Source organism: Coptis chinensis, chromosome 4 (assembly GCF_015680905.1).
Source record: "Coptis chinensis isolate HL-2020 chromosome 4, ASM1568090v1, whole genome shotgun sequence".
Lineage (NCBI taxonomy): Eukaryota > Viridiplantae > Streptophyta > Magnoliopsida > Ranunculales > Ranunculaceae > Coptis > Coptis chinensis.
The window spans coordinates 78,526,462-78,548,319 of record NC_141459.1 but is presented as its reverse complement, the minus strand read 5'-3'; the positions used below and the strand labels follow the sequence as shown (position 1 = coordinate 78,548,319).

The window sequence follows — 21,858 nt, the reverse complement described above, 5'->3', positions numbered from 1 at the left end:
TAAATTTATGAATTTTGCTTAATTTCTTGCTCTAATCAAAGCTACAATCGACTGATGGGTGGATTCATGGAATAGTTACCATACTTCAGAGTTCAGATACCTGATACAGTCTGAGAAAATCAAAAGCATTGAAGATATAGCCTATGAACGGTGTAGCCCAACAAGTTCACCAACACCATGTCACATCTGATCCTTCGCATTTCATTTTCACCTCAATGATACATTGATACATCAGACTTTCCTGGGTAATTGAATGGAAGGACACGTTTGGCACAAAGAATGTCACTTCATAAGAGACCAAAGACACATAAAATATTGTTGCATACAGTAACAAACAAATAGAAACACCTCAAAATGACCAAGAAGTATGATTTTATCTCATGTATAGGGAACTCAGTCATCCTTAAAATGCATAAATTCTCATTGACAACCAAACAAGGATATAAGGACGAGCTCTCCACTACTATGAGCTAGAGCAATAGAAGCTACTTCTTCTTGTCTATCTTGTTTAAATTAAACACATCTCTCTTTCTCCTCAACCAACTTGTGTTTTCAGCATAGCTTCAATGGAACTTCACTTCCAAAAACAACAACAAAGAGAGATATCAGTTAACAAAGGAAACAGATTCAAAGGGAGGAACAATAGGAGCAACAGCAACAAGTTTGTAGGTGTAAGACAAAGACCTTCAGGGAGATGGGTAGCTGAGATCAAAGACACAACACAAAAGATAAGGATGTGGCTTGGAACATTTGAAACAGCCGAAGAAGCTGCTAAAGCTTACGATGAAGCTGCCTGCCTTCTTCGAGGATCCAATACTCGAACTAACTTCATTACTCATGTCTCCACTGATTCTCCCTTGGCTTTGCGAATCCGTAATCTTCTTAATCACAAAAAAGGTGCCAAACAACACCCTCTTTCTATGTCATCATCCAAATCCTCTCATACTACCACCAATTCTAGTACTAGCCAATGCACTAGTGCTTACACTAATACTTTGAGCAATAGCAGTACTAGCACTACAAGTAGTAGTGATTGTAGTTCTCTCTCTTATGACAAGAAGCACGAGAATCAGATATGTGATGATGGATATAGACCAGATTTGAGTAACTGCAGCGATGACTTCGACTTGGGTTCTTCTCAATCAGATCTCTCTTGGTTTTTTGGTAATGGGATAGATCGGTTTCCACTCACTCAAGCTGGACTGGACTTACCAAAGAATGCTCTGTTGCCTGAGACAAGTGATGAAGTAATTCGAATCACAGAATTTGAAAGGATGAAGGTTGAGAGACAAATATCAGCATCACTTTATGCAATGAATGGAGTGCAAGATTACTTCGACACTGTAAATGATCCTAGTGATGGTTTGTGGGATCTCCCTCCTCTTTGTCAGTTATTTTGTTCCATCTGACGGTTTTATTATCACAATACCTCCTTTTGCCTTCTTCTTTTCCTTTTCTTAAGCTATTCGTGAAGCCTAAAAAATGTTTAAGATGGTTGCAGAATTGTTCAAAGAACAAGTAGTTTTCAAGGACAGAGCTGAGTTTTAAGTGTTATCTTCTCTTAATCTTAACTTCCTTGGTGTAAATTATATGAGGAAATTTTGATTGCTCGATCAATATCAGGAACATCTCCTTAACACTTGTCGCCCTTCCTTAAATGAATCCTATACTCACAGATTATGAACGCAAAATGCCCATACAACATAAAAAAAATTGTGTAAATTTTGTACTACAAAAGCTTATGCCCTATGCCTACGGCACTACATAATCCTTGCAAACACTTATCCGATCCAGCCATCCAGGCATGTTTCCGTGCACAAGGGGTAATCCCGGTCCTTCTGGATTGGGAGCATTTTCGAAACCAGCAGGGAGAATTTTTGTGTGTGCTCAGCGAAGGACTTGTTATCTTGGACAACCACACAGCTGATCGAGTGTCTAGCTAGCTATTCTTGAGAGCACTGAGCTAGCGTTGGCCAAGGGATGACTTAATATCTGGGTAGAATCTGATTCCGCTGCTGCAATCACAGCCTTCAAATCAAATAACATCCATGGCAACTACACAATAGATGGAAACTAAGCTTCAAGATGTTCACTTGTCACATACATGGAGGGAGGCAAACATAGCTGCAGGCCTAGGTGCGAAACACGGCACTACTTAATGTAGACAAAGATGACACGTTGGTAACGAATGGTAGACCAACATGGATTAACAAGTGGGAGGTGCCATATGGTTGCTATTTGAGATTTAGCTAAAGTGTTGTAATCTGGAGTACCTAATAGCTCTCCAACCCCTGTATTTTTTTACTTTCTTTTTAATACAATTTACACTTACCGAGCAAAAACAAATTGCAGTGTGTTTATAATTGTTTGCACGCTTCGTAAACACCGTTAACATACTAGTCTACCCAGTGCCACTCATAATCAATGGAAATAATCACAGTTACTTCCACAGTTAACATCGCAAGGAACCAACGTTAGGGAAAGGAAAAAAAAATTGGGCTTCGTTTTTACTTCTAAAATGAAACAAAAACTAACAACATAACCTGCACCACTAATCCACCTCGCCATTGTTTCAAAATATCTCTACGCAAGGACAAGGAGTATCACTACTCCTAGTTCACAGCGACCAATATTGTTCCAATGTCATGATGCTCTTCAAGTTTTCCGAGTAACAATGTAATTAAATATGATTTAAGAAATTAATTATATTGTTACGTTTAAAATAGGAACCTCATGGATGGAGACACAAGGACATCATCAAAGTCATCCCATTCTATTATCAATTATACCAACACTAATTAGGTCGCAAATTTTGGGTCAATTAAGCAAGCGTCCAAGTTGCTTGTGTATTTTAACTTACAAATGCACATACTAATCAAATAGGTGTAAAGGATAAAATAGCTTGTAGTTGTCACACATTTATTTCTTATATACTTGGGGATTAAAGATCCAGAAGATGGTCGTTGAAATGCCAGGCTTATTGGGACCCTGTGTCACCATATTTCGGTTATCCACAGTTGCGTAGAAGAAGTGGACACTTGATCCAATCTCTTGTGAGAAAAGAACCAGAGAGTCCCGCTGAAGAAAAATGACTTCTACCAAATGAGATTGTGACCTAAAGCATTGACAACAGAGACTCACAAGTCACAATGATAACATGTTGCACAATGTTGGTGGGTCTAGCCGTCTAGCTTCGAATGAACTGAATTTTAACCTCCCTTGCTCATGTTAATCGATTATTTGCAGCAGCATCCACTCTAACGCCATACGATAGGATGACAGCACGATCAACATCAACGGCAGATGACCCAAGCGTTACCTACTAGGCTAGTATAGGGAACGGCTTAAGGACTTTTTTCGTCTTGTAATTTCACTAAGGATTTGTTTTTAGCAAAATAATTGACAGACAACTGGAGATATAGATCGAGGCTTCAGTACTAACTACTAACAGACAACTGGAGATATAGATCGAGGTTTCAGTACTAACTTCTTTCAATGGTTATTCTGTCTACACCACCCTTTTTCTCTTGTAATCCCACTAGAAGCTTTTGTTTCATCGCAGAATGGTAAATGGTTGACAAAACTGAATGCAAATTGGGATGCAAGCGAGCAACCGTTGAAATGTAGTTTAATTCCTACTCTGAAGTTCCTAAACTGGACAAAGATTATGCCCATTTAACAACCCAAAAAGAAATAAAAAGGTAACAAGTCCGAGTCCTCAACAATCAGAAAGATTGAAAAGAAACACATTAGCAAGGACAAAGCAATGAGTTTTTTTTTTTTTTTTTTTGATAATATGAGTAAGACTGCAGTCGATCCTATTTTTTCTTTTGTCCTTTCCGATTCACCTATGCACGATAACTTAAAATGAATTTGTTATGTAATTTCATCATAAATGTAAGGGTTAACTAGTATTACCCCCACTAGATGAGCCAATTAGGATTCCCCCCACTAGATGGGAAATTAGGGTCTCTCCCCTAAATACACACAAAAAAAAAGTCAAAGTGGGTTGACCAATTTTTTTTGTGTGTATTTAGGAGAGAGACCCTAATTTCCCATCTTGGGGAAATCCTAATTGGCTCATCTAGTAGGGGGGTAATACTAGTTCACCCTAAATATAATTGCTATGTAATTCCGACACAAAATACGTTGAATTGTGAAAGTTTGATTTTTCATTATCACAAAAATCAGGCAGGATGTAAAATGACCAATGAGATCGGACTCCTACTAAAAAAGCAGAACAGCAAACACTGAAAAGAAGATAACAACAGAGAAACACAAGACATCAATCTACAGATACACACTGAGAAAATACAATAGAAAAGGTTAAGGGCCAAACTGATCTTATCTCCAGACCCATGTCAAAGCAGAAGTTTATGCCCACTAATACTCTTCGCCTTCATCTTCATCTTCAACACCCTCTGCACCCACTTCCTCATAGTCTTTCTCGAGAGCAGCAAGATCCTCACGAGCTTCGGAGAATTCTCCTTCTTCCATACCTTCCCCAACATACCAGTGAACAAATGCTCGCTTAGAGTACATGAGATCAAATTTATGATCAATGCGAGCGAACACTTCGGCAACTGCAGTGTTGTTGCTGATCATGCAAACAGCGCGCTGCACCTTGGCCAGATCACCCCCAGGTACTACTGTTGGAGGCTGATAGTTAATACCGCACTTGAAACCAGTTGGACACCTGGATATCCAAACAAGCAAGTCAGACTTTGAGCACAAGGACAAAGACAACGACATACCAAAGAATTGCTTTGCATAAGCGACTACAAAACTCTACACAACAGCTCCAAGAGCTTGTCATCAGGCATCTGGCAACTCTACTATTGTTTGACTGGCATATAAGATACATAGCAGAATACCTTATTGTCTGTCCTTTTTGTACCAAGATAAGTAATAGAATGGTGACACCCAAGACAAAGGAAACATTTGCCCCAGGAGCAAAGAAGCCAAAGTGGTAGGTTTAGACCACTCTCACATTTGCGTTGTTAAAATCCATTTTGGTGCAAGCAATTTACTGGATTAACAAGATGCATTGTTACTCACCAGTCGACAAACTGAACTGTCCGCTTTGTCTTGATGGTTGAAACAGCAGCATTAACATCCTTAGGGACAACATCTCCACGGTACATTAAACAGCAGGCCATGTATTTTCCATGTCTTGGGTCACACTTGGCCATCATGCTCGATGGTTCAAATACAGCACTTGTGATCTCAGGAATAGATAGCTGTTCATGGTATGCCTTCTCAGCGGAGATGACAGGAGCATATGATGAGAGCATAAAATGTATTCTAGGATATGGGACAAGGTTGGTCTGGAACTCTGTTATATCAACATTGATGGCTCCATCAAACCTCAAGGAAGTAGTCAGAGATGATATAATTTGTGATATCAAGCGGTTTAGGTTGGTATAAGTTGGCCTTTCAATATCCAAGGATCTTCGGCAGATATCATAAATTGCTTCATTGTCCAAGAGCACAGCCACATCTGTGTGTTCGAGTAAGGAATGAGTGGAGAGGACACTGTTATAAGGTTCCACAACTGCAGTAGAAACCTGCAAAAAAAAAAAAATGTTTCAGCACAAAAGTTTCTGAAGATAATAAAGGAAAATGGGAAAAGGTTACTTAAGAGTGGGACTACTTAAGAATACTAAATTACCTGAGGAGAAGGATATATAGTAAATCCAAGCTTTGATTTCTTTCCATAGTCTACTGACAAGCGCTCTAAAAGTAAGGAACCCAAGCCAGAACCAGTTCCACCACCAACAGCATTAAACACCAAAAAACCTTGTAAACCGGTGCAGTTGTCAGCTAATTTCCTTACTCGATCGAGGCATAGATCCACAATTTCCTTTCCAACTGCAGTTCACAACAACAACAACCCAGTCAAACCAATGAGATAGACATTGAACAAAATCTCAACCAAATTTCTTGACAGATCTTTATATTATCATAGATGAAAATAGTTACTTACCAGTGTAATGTCCTCTTGCAAAGTTATTAGCAGCATCTTCTTTGCCAGATATTAGTTGCTCGGGATGAAAAAGTTGACGGTATGTACCAGTTCTAACTTCATCGATGACAGTGGGCTCCAAGTCAACAAATATAGCTCTAGGTACGTGCTTTCCAGCACCAGTCTCGCTGAAGAAAGTGTTGAAAGCATCATGTGCAACTCCTACTGAAGTATCACTGTAAGAATGAGAGAGAAATCATTAAAAATAAATTATCATTTTTTTAATTTAAAAAAAAAAAAAAAAAAAAAAAACAAATGTAACAAGCAAGCAAACTCAGGCATGGAAGGTGAAAACAAAAGCCAAAGTGAGCCAAATTGACATACAGTAATAAGAAACGATTTTAATAACAAATTTTCACAAGATCTGAAACTCTAGGTAGTGTGATAGGAAATTGTTAAAAATGATGAATCTGATGCATACTCTTGTCACTTATTTTGCCCGTCTCCCTCTGAATGACTAAATTTGCCAGTGCAAGAGGGGTGAAGATCATCATACAAGTTACAGGGAGCCAATAACTTAGATACATAACTCTCAGTCTCTAAACACATGTTGAAAAAGGAGAATGAATTACAATAATACAACATATTTCTCGCCGTATACTGTTTATTTCCATCACCACAACTTCATCTACCATGTTTCTTTCCTTTTTCTCAATCCACCCAACACAGCCAAAACAAAATTACCCCACTCCACTAACAGAACACATTTTACAGAGTTATGCACATCACAAGTATTGCTTCGATGACAGTAAATATATGCACAAATTTTCCAACCTATCAAATCCATGTACATTAACACATTAGATCTGATGGAATAATTTCCAATTAATTAATCTAACCGTAAATTAAAACACAACCAATTAGATCTAATGAGTAATTTAGATCCAATTAAGAACAATTATGACGCAATAAATAGTGATAAAATAAATTAAAAACAAAAACAAACCTTGGCATCATGCCATCAGGTTGAATACCATGTTCAAGACAATAAAGTTCCCAACATGAATTCCCAACTTGAATTCCAGCTTGTCCAATGTGTATACTTATGATCTCTCTCATCCTTCTTTCCAAAACAAACAAACCCTAAAAACGTAAATGAAAAATTTTATGAGAGAAAAAAAAATGAGAACGTGAGTGAGTGAGAGAAAAATGGTTTCAAAGGAAAGAAAAAAAAAAAGTGGATTTAATAAGTCGTTGGAGTCCGAAATGATTAAATAAATTGACTTGCCACTGCTGAAATAGGCCCAACCCACTTACCTACTATGACCGGCATTTTTTTGGACTTTTTTAACTACTTTTTCCTCCTAAATAAAATCACATGCCGACAAAACGGATAATATCTGCCACTTTTTCTTTAGTGAAAGACTGAAAGTAAATTTTTATTAACTCGTATGGGCGAATCAGAATCCAATCATTACTGGTTGGTGATGTAGGCGCGCTGTCAAAGCCCAATCATTGCATTGCTTAGTAAAGGTGTGAACAGCATTTAAATGCTAAATAATCTTTGAGCTCTCACAGTGTACTTACTACTTGGTGAGTAGTGGTGACTGATTGAGGTGAATTAAGTCAGTAGGTGGGCTTGACAACTGATGTAGTTTTTAAAAAACATTGCATTTATAGACAAAAAAACATAACAACAAGGGGTACATGCATGATGATGCATTGAAGATTCCAGAGGTGCCTCATCAAAATGAGAGAGAAAGAGATTCAAAAAGGAGTTTTGATATAAACTATTTACAGGATGAGACGTACTGTAGAAACTTCCATGTGGTTTTGAGAGAATATTAGGATGTACAAATAATACAGTTTGTGACAGTTGTTCCATGTGTTGCAGACCTAAATGTGCAGGTTCGAGGTTGATACTTGATAGTGAGCTATGGAAGGAGTTTTCGTTTCAAATGGGAAGAGATCACATGGAATGTCTGGAGTTTGGGCGAAGAAAATTGGAATATCCTGAAGAGTGCGGTGATAATTGGGGTTCATTCAGCTAGATTAATTAGCTAATTCTTCAAACGTATTTGATCCTTGGTTCTATTTTAATGGGAAGACCCACTTTAATGGGAAGACCTGATAATTTGTTGATCCTTGGTTCTACTTTAATGGAAAGACCTGATAATTGGGGTTGCAAATGCTCTAGATAAATATTAGGGATAATTGGGGTTCCAGATGTTTTTGTTAAATATTGATGGGATATTCGGTGAGGCCTGTGCATATCTTGTTATTAGGAATATACAACTTAAATGTACTTATTTTTTACCAATCGCCAAACAGTACAAATCTTTTATCTTGTAAGTGTTTTGTACTTATTTGTTAAATCCAAGCCTAGTGTAGAAATACTATGTCCTTAAGACTTTCCCCTCACGGTGTTTGAAAGTTGATGAGAAACTGTCTCCCCAAGATATAACAAATTTCTTTCTATACAAAGCTAGCATTTCAATTCTATATAATCAGCAAACACAACATAATATTTGATTAAGAATAGAGAAAGAAGATAAATATTATAAAATGTGTGCTCTGGTGCGTCTTTCTCTCTAAATTTGTCTATTATTTATAGGTGAGAAGTGCATTTTCGAAACAGTACAGTGACTCTTTGAAAAAATTAGGCACTCTTTGAAAAGTCACATGTTTTAAAAGAACACACCATTTTGGCATGAAACATTGTTTCAGACTAATACCTATTTCAAAAGGTCACACATTTTCTGTATAATGCATTGTTTCGAACCAATGACACCATTTTGAAAAGATTTTTCTCTCTCTTCACGTACTATTTTAAGTGAAACTCATTTCATCCGAAGTGGGATAACTTGAGAGATAAATTACTCATTCATATCTCAATGAATTTATGCAAATCTATTTTTCTAACATATCTAACGAGCATTTGCAACACAATTTTCTTCCCAGGAAATATGAACCAACATATATATGACATCTAAATAAGTCATATATCAAATCTAATACTATGTCACGATGATTTAATAAGAAACCGAGGAGGCTTTTACCCTACATAAAACCAGCCAAAATGATTTGTGACTCAATTTCAACTATGGGTGAACTAACGTTTTTCTCTAAACAAATTTTTATAATTAACTTTGTAAACTCCTCAATAATATTGAACTCATGTTGCCAATGAATGTAGAGAAGGCAATAACTAACGAAAAACACCATAGTGATTTCTAACAATACCACCTCCACTAGAACTATGATTGTTTAAAGAGGTGATTGTTTAAAGAGGAGTTGTTAAGATTAAGTTTAAAAAACCCAACAGGAGACATATTTAAGTGACTGTTCAAGGAGATTTTTCAGTCACCAATTTATCTCTCGAGCCCAATGCGTGCAACGATAAAAGATCAATGAAAGAAAAGAAAATAATGTGGTTCAAAAATTCATGTCTAGAAAATATCTTAGCAAACAAAGATGTTAAAAAAAAATATTTTATTAAATTGATAGTTGAAACTTCATATCAACAATTAATATATCTTATTAATAAAACAAAATGCCACAACAATTGCACTTTATCAACACAAATTCACAAAACTAACCGGTATTTGAAACTTCACAAGAATATGATGCTTCGTCATCCATGCAATAATGTTTATGAAAACTTGAGTTTTTTCATGTTACTAATTGTTTACCCGGAAGGAAGGAAACCTTGAAAACTTTATAATCTTGATTGACCATGTAATTTTGATGCTCTAAAATAGTTCAAAATCTCAACGCCGAAAACTTGACCATAAGCTCCATGACCTGAAAAAGTTGAAAGTTAAATATGTTTAGAACATATTTAGAACCTCAAATTTTGAAATAAACTAACTAGCTTACCGTGCGAGGAATCTATACTAAAACCTTTAAATCCGGAAAGATTTGACTCGAGTACCAGATCATTATCAAAGGCTATTAAATATTCGATAATAGCGTGCAAGGAATCTATACTAAAGCCTTTAAATCTGGAAAGATTTGACTCGAGTAGCAGATCATTATCAAACGGCTACTAAATATTTGATAATAGTTAGATTTAGGAACCGCAAAAAAACAAAAACAAACAAACAAAAAACGACAAAACAAACATATCTAGTAACCAAAACGCCTGCAACATCGTGCATTGCTTCTATTTTGAGAGAGATTAAGATAGTAAAGAGAGAGAATGAGGAAATTGATCCCAACATGTCTTATAAGCATACGGATCCGTTGTGTGATTTTGCATGATGCTTTGCTTCATGACCGGCCTTGAGATCTTGCACCTTATAGTCGGATTGCATTTAATAGTACCATATTTTAAGTACGGATTCGGAATGTCTTCATTACCTAACAGCTACAATCGGATTCACATACTCTCTTAGTGCGATAATATACTAGATGTAAATTTAAAATCTCACATATATACACTGATATAGTTTAAACTAGATTTTGGACCCGGGCATACGCCCGGGATCTATTAAATATTTTGTGTGTTGAAAAGGCTTTATAAAATGTCTCACTCAAATTTTCGAATCAGAATATATTTTTATTGAAAATAAATCGAAATATGTTAATGAGCAGCGATTATGGTGCATAAGTACTTAGAAATTAAGAGATCAAATTGAGATAACATCTTCACTTTATGGTTTAGGATATTAATCCATAATTTTCAAATAAAATTATCTTAAACTCGATCTAGCTTGTATAATATTTTTTTTAGATTTATGGTGATTTAGCAGCAAATTTTCGAATCAAAATATATTTTTATTGAAAATAAACCGAAATACGTTAATGAGCAGCGATTATGGTGCATAAGTACTTGGAAACTAAGGGATCAAATTGAGATAGCCGAGCAGCGATTATGGTGTATAAGTACTTGGAAACTAAGGGATCAAATTGAGATAGCCTCTTCACTTTGTGATTTAGGATATTAATCCGTAATTTTCAAATAGAATTATCTTAAACTCGATCTAGCTTGTATAATAGTTTTATTAGATTTATAGTGATTTAACTGTAAATCATCACCGCTTAGCTTACGTACTAATGTGTATAAATCACTAAAATAGATTGATTGTTTCCATATCCTCAAAGAATACACTACTCCCACTTGAAAAGATTTATCACATGAACGTGTCCTACGAACGGGTGCCGTTATATTGAATTATTCTAAAAAATATTAGCAACTATGCATAGCTATGAGATATTAAAATTATATTAATTACTCAATTAAATTTCTTGCACCACTCTCTATAAAAAGAAAACATCAAACTTTGATAAAACTCATCGACTTCTTTTCATTGTTAGTTTTAACAATAGAAGTTTGATTGAAGTTTTTGAGAATGTCAATTTGGTGAAGATAATATTGAAGCTACTTGAATAGCAAGGCATTCCCAATCACAATAAAAAAAGTATGATAAACATTACTTAAAATGCAAAACTATATTTGTCGAGACATTTATCCCCTACATATAATACAAATATATTTTAGGGTTATTAGTTGAATGCATTTGCATCAAGTTTATGATTTTTCATTAATTATTCTTTGAGGTTAGTTTAATGTAGTACGTTGCATCCAATTTCCAAATTCTCATTAATTATTCTTTGAGGTTAGTTCAATGCAGTTGCATCAAGTTTTCGATTTTCCATCAATTATTATTTAAGGTTAGTTCAGTGCAATTGCATCCATTTTATGATATCCCGTTACTTATTCATTAAGGTTAATTCAGTACAGTTGCATCCAGTTTTTTATGTTTCGTTAATTAGTATTTGAGATTAGTTTATTGAATTTGCATCCAGGTTCTAATCTCTCGTTAATTACTCTTTGAGGTTAGTTCAATACATCTGCATCCAATTTCGATTTCCCATTTAATTGTTTTTCTAGGTTAGTTCGATAGTTTACAATTTCTATCTGGTTTGCATACATATAAGAGTCTGTTTTTTTAAACTCACTTTCATTTTGAGTTCCTAATTACTCGTAATTACTCATGTGAGAAGGCTTAAAAAATCGACATTTATGCTTTGAGGTCGGTCGATGATGTTACATTCGACTTCGATTTTTCGGTTAACTATTTTTTGAGGATATTTCAATGCATTTGCATCCAATTTCTGATTTCCCGTTAGTTAATATCTTATTTTAGTTTAATGCAGTTGCATCTAGTTTTTTGTTTTTTGTTAATTATTTTTTGAGGTTAGTTCAATGCAGTTGTATCCAATTTCCGAATTTATGTTAATTGTTCTTTGAGGTTAGTTCAATGCATTTGCATCAAGTTTTCGATTTTCCGTTAATTATTTTTTGAGGTTAGTTCAATGCAGTTACATCACATTTATAATTTCCCGATAATTATTCATTTAGGTTAGTTCGGTGTAGTTTCATCCATTTTTCAATGTTTCGTTAATTAGTCTTTGAGATTAGTTCATTGCATTTGGATCTAGTTTTCGATTTCCCGTTAATAACTCTTTAAGGTTAGTTCAATACATCTGCATCTAGTCTCTGATTATTTATGCTTTGAGGTTAGTTCAATGCAATTATATCTGGTTTCTGATTTCCCGTTAATTATTTTTTGAGATTATTTCAATGCATTTGCATTTAGTTTCCGATTTCCCACCAATTATTCTATGAGGTTAGTTTAATGCAGTTGCATTCGGTTTTTTATTTTATGTTAATTATTTTTTTTTGAGTTTAGTTCAATGTATTTGCATCCGGTTTCGATTTCTCGGCCTATTAATTATTATTTTGAGGTTTGTTTGATGTATTTGCATACCGTTTCGATTTCCCATTAAATATTTTTCAAGGATTTGTATACAATTTCTAATTTCCCTTTAGTTATTATCGACGTTAGTTTAATGCAATTGCACCCAGGTTTTCAATTTCTAGTTAATTACTTTTTTTAGTTTAGTTTATTGCATTTGCATAAAGTTTCCAATTTTCCGTTAATTACTCTTTGAGCTCGGTTATGCATTTGAATCCAATTTCCAATTTCGATTTCCTTTTTTTAATTATCCAATGTGGTGTATAATACCAACTTCTAATCGATCCATCAGTAGTGTCCTTGCAAACATGACATAAAAAGTAAATTATGTTTGATTTATTATGTGGGATCATTGAAGATTACCGGTTCGATTTCCCATTAATTATTATTTAAATTATGCATGACTTACTATGTAGAATCTTCAAAGATTATCTACTTAAGCGGGTGTTGTTATATTAATTATTTTGAAAAATATTTGTAAATATGCAAAACTTTGATATATTAATATTATATTGATCACTCAACCAAATTTCTTATAACGTGAAAGCCTTATTCTCCATTAAAAAAAAATAACTCATGTACCTTTAATAAAACCCTTCAACTTCATTTTGTTGTTTAATAATAGAAGTTTGATTGAAGTTTTGTGAGATTGCCTAATAAAGTGAAGTTCATATATATTGTAGTTACTTGAATAGCAAAGAGTTCCCAATCATCTGAGAAAGAGATAAGATAAACATCATTTTAAATGCAAAACTATACTTTACGAGACATTCCCACAACATATAACCCAACTATGTTTTGAGGTTAGTTTAATGTATTTGCATCCGGTTTCGATTTTCCATTATTTATATTTTGAGGTTAGTTCAATCTGATTGCATCCAATTTCAATTCCGTTATTTATTTTTTTGAGATCGGGTTCAATGCGGTTTGCATCCGGTTCGATTTCGTTAATTATTCTTTTTGATTAGTTCAATACATTTGCATCTAATTTCCAATTCCCTATTAATTATTCTTTGAGGTCGATTCAATACATTTGCATCCGGTTTTCGATTTTCCATTAATTATTCGTGAGATTAGTTTAATGCATTTGCATCCAGGTTCGATTTCTCGTTTATTATTTGATAAAGTTACATTTGCATCTAGTTTCGATTTCTCATTAATTATTGTTTGAGATTAGTTTAATGAATTTGCATCCAGTTTCCTATTTACCATTAATTATTTCTTGAGGTTAGTTCAATGCATTTGCATCCAGTTTATTTTTTGAGATTAGTTCAGTGCAGTTCCATTCGGTTTCCAATTTCCCATTAATTATTTTTTAATATTAGTTCCACGCATTTGCATCATATTTCCAATTAATAATTAATTTTTCTTTGATGTTAATTCAATGCAATTGCATCCAGTTTATGATTTTCTATTAATTTAATCTTTGAGGGTTAGCTCAATGCATTTGCATCCAGTTTTCGATTTGCCGACAATTATTTTTTTATGTTAGTTTGATGTATTTGCATCCAAGTTTTGATTTTCCGTTAATTATTCTTTGAGGTTAGTTTAATACAGTTGTATCCATATATATTCCAATTTTCTATTAATTACTTTTTAAGATTAGTTTAATGTTTGCATTTGCATCCAGTTTCTTATTTTCCGTTAAATATTATTTGAGGTTAGTTCGATACATTTGCATCCAGTTTTCGGTTCCCCATTAATTGTTTTTTTACGTTAGTTTCATTCAGTATTATATATATTTTAAAATATTTGTCATTATTGCTTTGCCATTTTTATTTTATTTTTTTTATTTTCTATTATATATTTTGTGATGTTATTTTTTGTATAATTGTTTTTAACTATGTTTTGAGGCCATGTTAAGGATATATTCGAAATAAGTCGGTGTTTTATCATAGACACTAAAATTGTATGATTTGTAGTAAAGAATTAGTTTATACAAATTACATATTTTTTAGCAATTTTTTTTATTTGATCAAATATATAAGAATTGGAACACTAAAAGTGTTTGATTCGTAATAGAAAATTACTTTTTACAAATCACCTATTTTTTAGCAATTTTTAAAAATATTTGTCATTATTGTTTTGCCGTTTTTTTTTTCCATTTTCTATTATATATTTTGTGATGTGATGTTATTTTTTGTATAATTGTTTTAACTATGTTTTGAGGCCGTGTTAAGAATATATTGAAATAAAGTCGGTGTTTTATCATAGACACTAAAATTGTATGATTTGTAATAAGGAATTCTACAAATTACCTATTTTTTTTTTTATTTGATCAAATATATAAGAATTGGAACACTAAAAGTGTTTGATTCATAATAGGAAATTATCTTTTACAAATCACCTTTTTTTTAGCAATTTTTTTTTGATCAAATATGTAAGAATTGGAAATACACTCAAACTCTCCAAATATAATAATTAGAAATACACTCAAACTCTCCCAAGAGGTTACATGTATGTGAGATTGTAGAATTTTATTAGAAAGACTATCTTTTTCGTATTAGAGTGCACATGGGAGAGAAAAAAATTAACTCTCTCATATTAGAGTGCCACATAGGAAAGAGAAAATCCTCAATTAGAGGTCTCTGCTTTAGTATATAGATAGTAGACAAGCATGTTTAAAATCAAACATAGACAATATGTCTGAGTGTACACCCTAACTGAGTTGACACGAACTTTTTAATAATTAAGTCATCAAATCATGTTAAAAACTTCATATCAAGAATATATATTTTCAATTAAACAAAATGTCATAAAATTGCACTATTAACAAAATTTCACAAAATTGGTGTTTAAATAAAACTTCACGAGAACATAATGCTTTTTCATCTATGCATGAAGGTTTTCTGAAATTTTAATTTTTTCGGGTTGCTATTAGTTTACCCTTGAGCGAACTCCTTGAATCCCGTGCTTACCTTGATGGTCTGAAAGAGTTTAAAATCTTGTCGCCGGAAACTTAACTGTTGAAATCTCAACACCCGCCCCCTGACCTCCTCGTGATAAAAATTGGAAAGTTAAAATGATGATCCGGTGACATAGTGTGTAGATCTCATTGAAAGTCGGTACGTGAACTTCATGACATTTTGTACAAGTATTTTTTTTGGACAATTTTTTTTTACTATTCTATTTTTTTATTTTATTTTTATTATTATTATTTACAACTAACTGGATCACCATGTTTAGACCCAGGTCCAAACCACACGCACCCACTGGCTAGTCATAATAATTCGGTGTAAGCGCCCGCCCAGTGTATGGTATCAAAAAAGTTGAGGACTCCTCTGTTTTTCCGAAAGATGTTTATACAGTAATGAGTAAAGAGAAGGCTTCCAATACTGGAACAAACGCATGAGACGTGTAAAATGCAATGTAAGTGAAAGATAGGTGGAACAAAATGCATAAGATAAGTATATCAACATTGTCGTATTGGCTTCATTAATTAATTTTATGAACATATTTATTAATTGGCCAAATTCTTGACTACGCATTCCATTTCGGTTTCGTAACTTAATATAAGCTTCTGCTTTCAACCCAAATCTTAAAAAACACAAATATATAACCCTAAAAAATCTTCATTATATGTAGGAAAGAAATCAAAACCAACATTATGTAGAACGCATCCCAAACCTTGTAAAATGCGCCAAAGCCCTCTTCACAAAGTATGTTCTTAGTAACTTGAGCAGCAGTTCCCTGGCCCAATTGAATTCGTACCTGAAACAACACATTCCAATCAAACACTAAAAATAAACAACCCAACATCCATAATATTGCATTTAAACAATACCCAAACGAGATTTAATACCTTGATCATGTCAGTGGGTTGAATGACACTAGTAGCAAGCATGCCAGAAGCCCCACCATTAACAAAAAGTTTATGCCATATTTTTGTTTTGGGCCGAAATTGTTTAGTTGTATTGGGCCAGTTCATTTCTTTAGTTTGGGCCAGTTCTATTTTGTTTCTTTGGCCCAGTTCTAGTTGTTTGGTTGGGCCAGTTCTATTTTGTTCTTGGGTCAGACCACTTTAGTTTTCTTTGGGCCGAACCAATTAAAGTTTTGGGCCAGCTTCAAGTTTGTTTTGGGGGCCGGTCCATATAACTTAAAATAGATCTAATTGGGTCTTTAAATGTTTAGACTTTTGGGGCCGGGTTCTAAGGTTTGGGTTTGGGCTTGGGCCTGGCTAGTTGGGTCCGAACCATTATCTTAGTCATGAGCCCATGAGCCATGCACTTTTGACCTTAGCCATGAACCATGGCTATGACCATGAATTTGTTGAATATGGAAATGACGTGTTGAGTTTGACTTTGACCGTTGACTGTGGAATGTTGACTTTTTCCAGATTTTCACATATTTAAGAATATGAACAAATGTAGTAATAAAATATTGTCGAAAATTATATAACTTTGTTTGTCATTATCTAATTAAGATTTGACGTGAGTAGTGTGTAAAGAATATAAGATTGGCACGTAACAAGAGGGGAATTCTTATAAGACTTAGATATATACGTTTTTATGAGAATTAAACTACATACAGACTTAGATTCATAGACTTTAGTTTTGGGCTTTTGACGGTTGATCAGGTTGACTTAACTTGTGATTTGGACTCGAATAATTATGCGTGATATTTGGACTCGAGTTATTCTTCTTTTTTTAACGTCGTTTCATTATGACATTGGTAGAATAGACATATATTTTGGTTATTTATGTACTATTTATATTGTGCACAAATAGAAATAATGCGTGCCTTTGATGGTGACTTGAGTTCATATAAATATATTGAATGAATATATTTCATTATTGATTATTATTATGAGTTGCTACTTAAATGAATTGTAGTATGTATGAAGGCTTGAGATATTTCATAGGGCGTAGTGCAATATATTATTGGCACGTGAAATAATAAGTTTTGAGATTTGATATAGAGATACTTGGATATCGTGCAATGAATAGTATTGGCACGTGATAATGTGGATTGTATTATAACGAGAAACGTTGAGCTTCAGTACAATTAAGTATACTGACATGAGATAGAACCATAATTATTATGAGACATGAATGTATGACACCTGAATAAATTAGGTAACGAAAATCCTAGAACCTAACTACCACAACTCATGTGATTTGGCCCTAGTGATGGGCGTATGTGATATATTTGGCCCTTTCCGGCGCTTTTGAATGAATCTGAATGGCCACTACAAGCCAAATGAAATAGTGACTTGATTATTTCGTTTGCAAAATTAGAACGAGATGCGCGATATTTTATGTCGAATAGTGGTAGTACTCATATAATGACTTTCGTGTGAGGGTTACCTGGTGTGCGGCATCCCGCTCAGGGTAGTTACGCACGGAGTGATTCATTATGTGAGGGGAGGCATGTGGATGTACATGTTCGACGTTGGGTAGCGATTGTGGTAGCTAGGGAAACTAGGTAAGACATAGATACGACGTGATTTTAGGGACACACAAAGAAAGCCTTAATTAATATAATTATGGTAATATATATGTTGGTTGATGATATATCTTTAGATAGATGATTGTATATGGTTTTGCAGAAGAGTGGGTCAAACTAATTACTTGTGCAGGGACGACCCACTCTGTAATTGAGCATGAAAGGCGGTAAGTATATAATATGTTTGGCTGATCATTAGTTAGTTAGAACCTAAGGTGCCTCGGGGAGGAACTAAATGCCTTTTTATTATGCGTATGGTTTGTTGTGTGGTTAGTTGTAAAGACTCAAATTCTTGTTAAGGGTATTTTCATAAATTTCATATTTAACCTAGGGACATTTAGGTAATTGGTCGGTCGGGTTTACATTTCAAACTTTCGTAACTTAATGAAACTTAACTCAAACTCATAAGCCACGTTATATAGGCAAATCATATGAGAAAAATTTGACAAAATGTCGGTTAGCGGCTTTCTGCGTTCGAAGCTGGCACGAGTTAACAGCTTACATGCATGAGTGGGTTATCGTTATAACTTCTTGGTGGGATAGGCGTAGGAGATTAAATAAAATTTGGATGGGCCGAAAAATAATTTCGACGCTAAGTCAAATTAGTTAGTGGTTAGGAGTGAATTATGCTTTAGGCCTAATTTAGACAATTGGGCTTGGGCCTTAATAATTAAAACATGTGAAGACAACAAAACAAAAAAACAAAACAAAACAAAATCGCAAGAAACAAAATCGCACCAATTTCTCCTTCTTCTCCATTTCGCAACTACTGAAAACCTACGAGAGAGAAAACTCCATTCGTCCATTTTCATTGATTCAATCCAAAGATTTTCACAACCCATCTCTTGTAAACACTAAAGTCAAGTGTGGAGTTTAGAAATTGTGAACGTGCCGGAGTGGCTATCGGGTTTTCTTCTTGCGACAACGCGAGATTCGAATTTCCTCGAATTTCGTCGTACCAAAGTGAAAGGCGAGTTAGTTTTATTCTAAATTAGATAGTTTAAACCCAATTTCGATGGAATTGGATATATTGATGAAAATAATTGATTGGGGGTTTTAAATTTGGCAAGAGAGTTTGGAGACGCTAGAGTGGGGCGATATTAAGGAGCGTAAAGTCGAGCTATTCTTACCGACTTGGTAAGGATTTTGATATATTTAATCTATTTAGAGAAGTTATGTTAGTTATATACTTGTTTAGGATTAGGTCGATTAATGAATGATTAGGAAGGAGCACAATCGTAATTGTTGCTAGATTTAATAGGAATCGAAAGGTGTGGAATTTGTTGTAGTTGGAAATTTGGAAGTGATATGATTGGTGTTGATGTGAGGTACAATGCTAGAAATGGCATGTAGCTCTGTTAACTGTAGTTAAAGGAAAAATCCCCTGAAACCAAATTCGTAGGGTCGAGATTCTTCTCGACTTACGTTAGATAAAAATTTTTGTTCGTTCGATAACTTCTAATAGTCGACGTATATGTATATGATGTTATATGAGTCAAATAAGAGTGGATTCGGTTAAGCGGGCTCGATTCGGTTAAGTGGGCTTGAGGAGAACGGAACTTGCTAAGGTAAGAACTTACATACCAATATATAGCATGCTTATTTTCAGGCATTATTTGATGGTTTTAAATTGGAAAAGATAGTTTGTGTATCAACCATGCATGTATATGTGATATTCATGTTTTGCATTGTATTTACTCGATATAAACTAAATATATGAATAGCTTTCGTGTGAAATGGTTTTGCGAAATCTGGTAGCGGGGATTTATTTTCTTTGTTAAAAGAGCAAAACTGGTTTTGGGAAGGGTTAAATCTCTTGTCTCAAAGTAGGAGACAGAGAGATGGATTTTGTAATGCGGGTAAGGATTACCCGGTTGTTTGTAGTTCTGGATTGTTCCACGGATGGTTCGCTGTTATTTACGATGATTTGTTGTTTGGGAATCATCGGTTGTCATTTACTATGACTGGCCCGTTTGGGAGTCATAGGTTGCATTACTCGATTGTTGGAAATCCAGGAACTCACACATACAAAACCAACAGTTTTAAAAGAAAAACTAAATATGTATCTATAGTATTTGGAAATAATCAGTAATACGAGTATATATATTACTATGCTTATCACGAGGGGATTTGGAAAAGAATTGGTGAATTCCTATAAAGAATAAATTGTTGTCTCATTTTCGGAGACGGCAGTTCGCTCTAGGATTCTAACTGTGGTGTACACCTTTCGAGGTGGTGGGCCATCTTGAAAGGGATGCATCATAGGATGTAGTCCGGGAATTCCCTTTCTACTTTTCTAGATAACCATGCTTATAACACCCCGTGTTTTTTATACGTATTTTTCTATTTAATTAATTAATTTAATTGTTTATTTTAAAAATTCATCGGATTGGACTCGGGATACGTGGGCTTGGTTTTGGGCCCGAGTCGGTGTTGGGCTTGGGTTTCGGACCCAAGTATATAAACACATTGTTCTAGAGAATAGGGTTTTGAAGATAATAAAATATAAAAAATGGAGGCAGAGAAAGAAGCTGGTTTGCTGGAGAGGTGGAGCACGACGATTCGGGGTAGGAAAATTCGTCGAGCTGTTAGTTAAGGTGAGTAGCTATTTTGCTATTTCACCGAACTTATGGTTTTCTGTGTATTGATACTGTTCATTATCCGTGGTATTGGACTTCGTGCCATATGTTTTATTAAACTTTATTGAATTTCGGATTTGAATTTAACTATCGAAACTGTGTTAATTGGGTAAACTGTCAAAGCTTTGAAGAGCAAAGCTTCGAGGAGCCGTCAATGGCGGCTCCTCGGCCCATTTTGTATTTGTTAAAACTGTTGTGTGGTGGGGTTAGTGGGATTACCATTGGTGGTGGTTGGAGAGTCGGTTGGTTTGAATTTGGGTAAAAAGCTTGAACGGCTATTAATGGCAGCCAAGAAATTGCCAGTAACTGTCATTGTTGGTTTTCGTTTTTGATTGTGGATGATGGGGTTGAAGTGTTGTGGTATATTGGGTAGTGTAGGGCGTATGAGGCTGTCGAATGGGTGCTGGGAAGCTTGGTGGAAGCTCCCAGGACTTGTTAATGGCGTTACTGCCAGTGATACTGGGACTTGGGGTTTATGCGTTTCTAACAATTGTTTGAACTATGTTTGGTTATTGGTTGGTTAGTGGTGGTTGGGGTTTGTGGGGCTGTCGATTTGAGCTTGGAACAAGCTCTAATGGTAACGAAATTCGAGATCTAGATTTAGGAATAGTTTTTTTTGTTTTATGATTTTCGGTTTTGCTTTTGTTAAAGTCGGTTGGTTTTTGATTTGGTGTAAAACCGATGTAATGAAGTTTGGAATGGGTGGAGGCTTGTGGTGGCCGGATTTTGGTAGCTGTAGGTGGTGTGAAGAAGATGAACAGTAATTTTGGATTGGGCTTGGGCCTGGGTTGGTTTATTTGGGCCCGAGGTTATGTTGTTTGGTTGGGCCCGATTTTGGTTGGTTTGATTGGGCTGAAATCTTGTAGTTTTGTTTGGGCCCGATTTTTATTAAGTTTGTGGACCAGTTTAACTTAACAATTTTTGGGCCCGTTTCTAATATTTATTGGGGGCGATCCCATGGGACTTAAAATAGATCTAATTGGGTATTTAAATGTTTAGACTTAGGGTTTAAGGTTTGGGCTTGGCCAGTTGGGTCCGAACCATG

The 21,858-nt window shown here is 34.7% G+C and overlaps 2 protein-coding genes across 2 annotated transcripts; one reads left to right on the top strand and one right to left on the bottom strand.

The window, feature by feature from the left end:
• The first annotated feature begins 327 nt into the window (after positions 1-327).
• LOC147504932 (ethylene-responsive transcription factor ERN1) lies at positions 328-1,641 on the top strand. Its single transcript, XM_086557589.1, has one exon. The coding sequence runs from the start codon at positions 567-569 to the stop codon at positions 1,407-1,409; it is 843 nt and encodes a 280-aa protein (XP_086413715.1). The 5' UTR covers positions 328-566; the 3' UTR covers positions 1,410-1,641.
• Positions 1,642-4,149: 2,508 nt separating this feature from the next.
• On the bottom strand, positions 4,150-7,992 carry LOC147504931 (tubulin alpha-5 chain). Its single transcript, XM_086557588.1, has 5 exons — positions 6,972-7,992; positions 5,987-6,201; positions 5,672-5,871; positions 5,059-5,567; positions 4,150-4,696 (listed from the first exon to the last, which is right to left on the bottom strand). The coding sequence occupies exons 1-5, from the start codon at positions 7,082-7,084 to the stop codon at positions 4,384-4,386; spliced, it is 1,350 nt and encodes a 449-aa protein (XP_086413714.1). The 5' UTR covers positions 7,085-7,992; the 3' UTR covers positions 4,150-4,383.
• Between the last annotated feature and the right edge of the window lie 13,866 nt (positions 7,993-21,858).

Excerpts from the sequence above, each read along its gene's own strand:
- LOC147504932 (XM_086557589.1), top strand. The coding sequence starts at position 567 with ATGGAACTTCACTTCCAAAAACAACAACAAAGAGAGATATCAGTTAAC.
- LOC147504931 (XM_086557588.1), bottom strand. The coding sequence starts at position 7,084 with ATGAGAGAGATCATAAGTATACACATTGGACAAGCTGGAATTCAAGTT. Across the intron at positions 6,202-6,971 it reads CCTGATGGCATGATGCCAAG|TGATACTTCAGTAGGAGTTG; the intron begins GTTTGTTTTTGT and ends TCATTCTTACAG. Across the intron at positions 5,872-5,986 it reads TGCAAGAGGACATTACACTG|TTGGAAAGGAAATTGTGGAT; the intron begins GTAAGTAACTAT and ends TGTGAACTGCAG.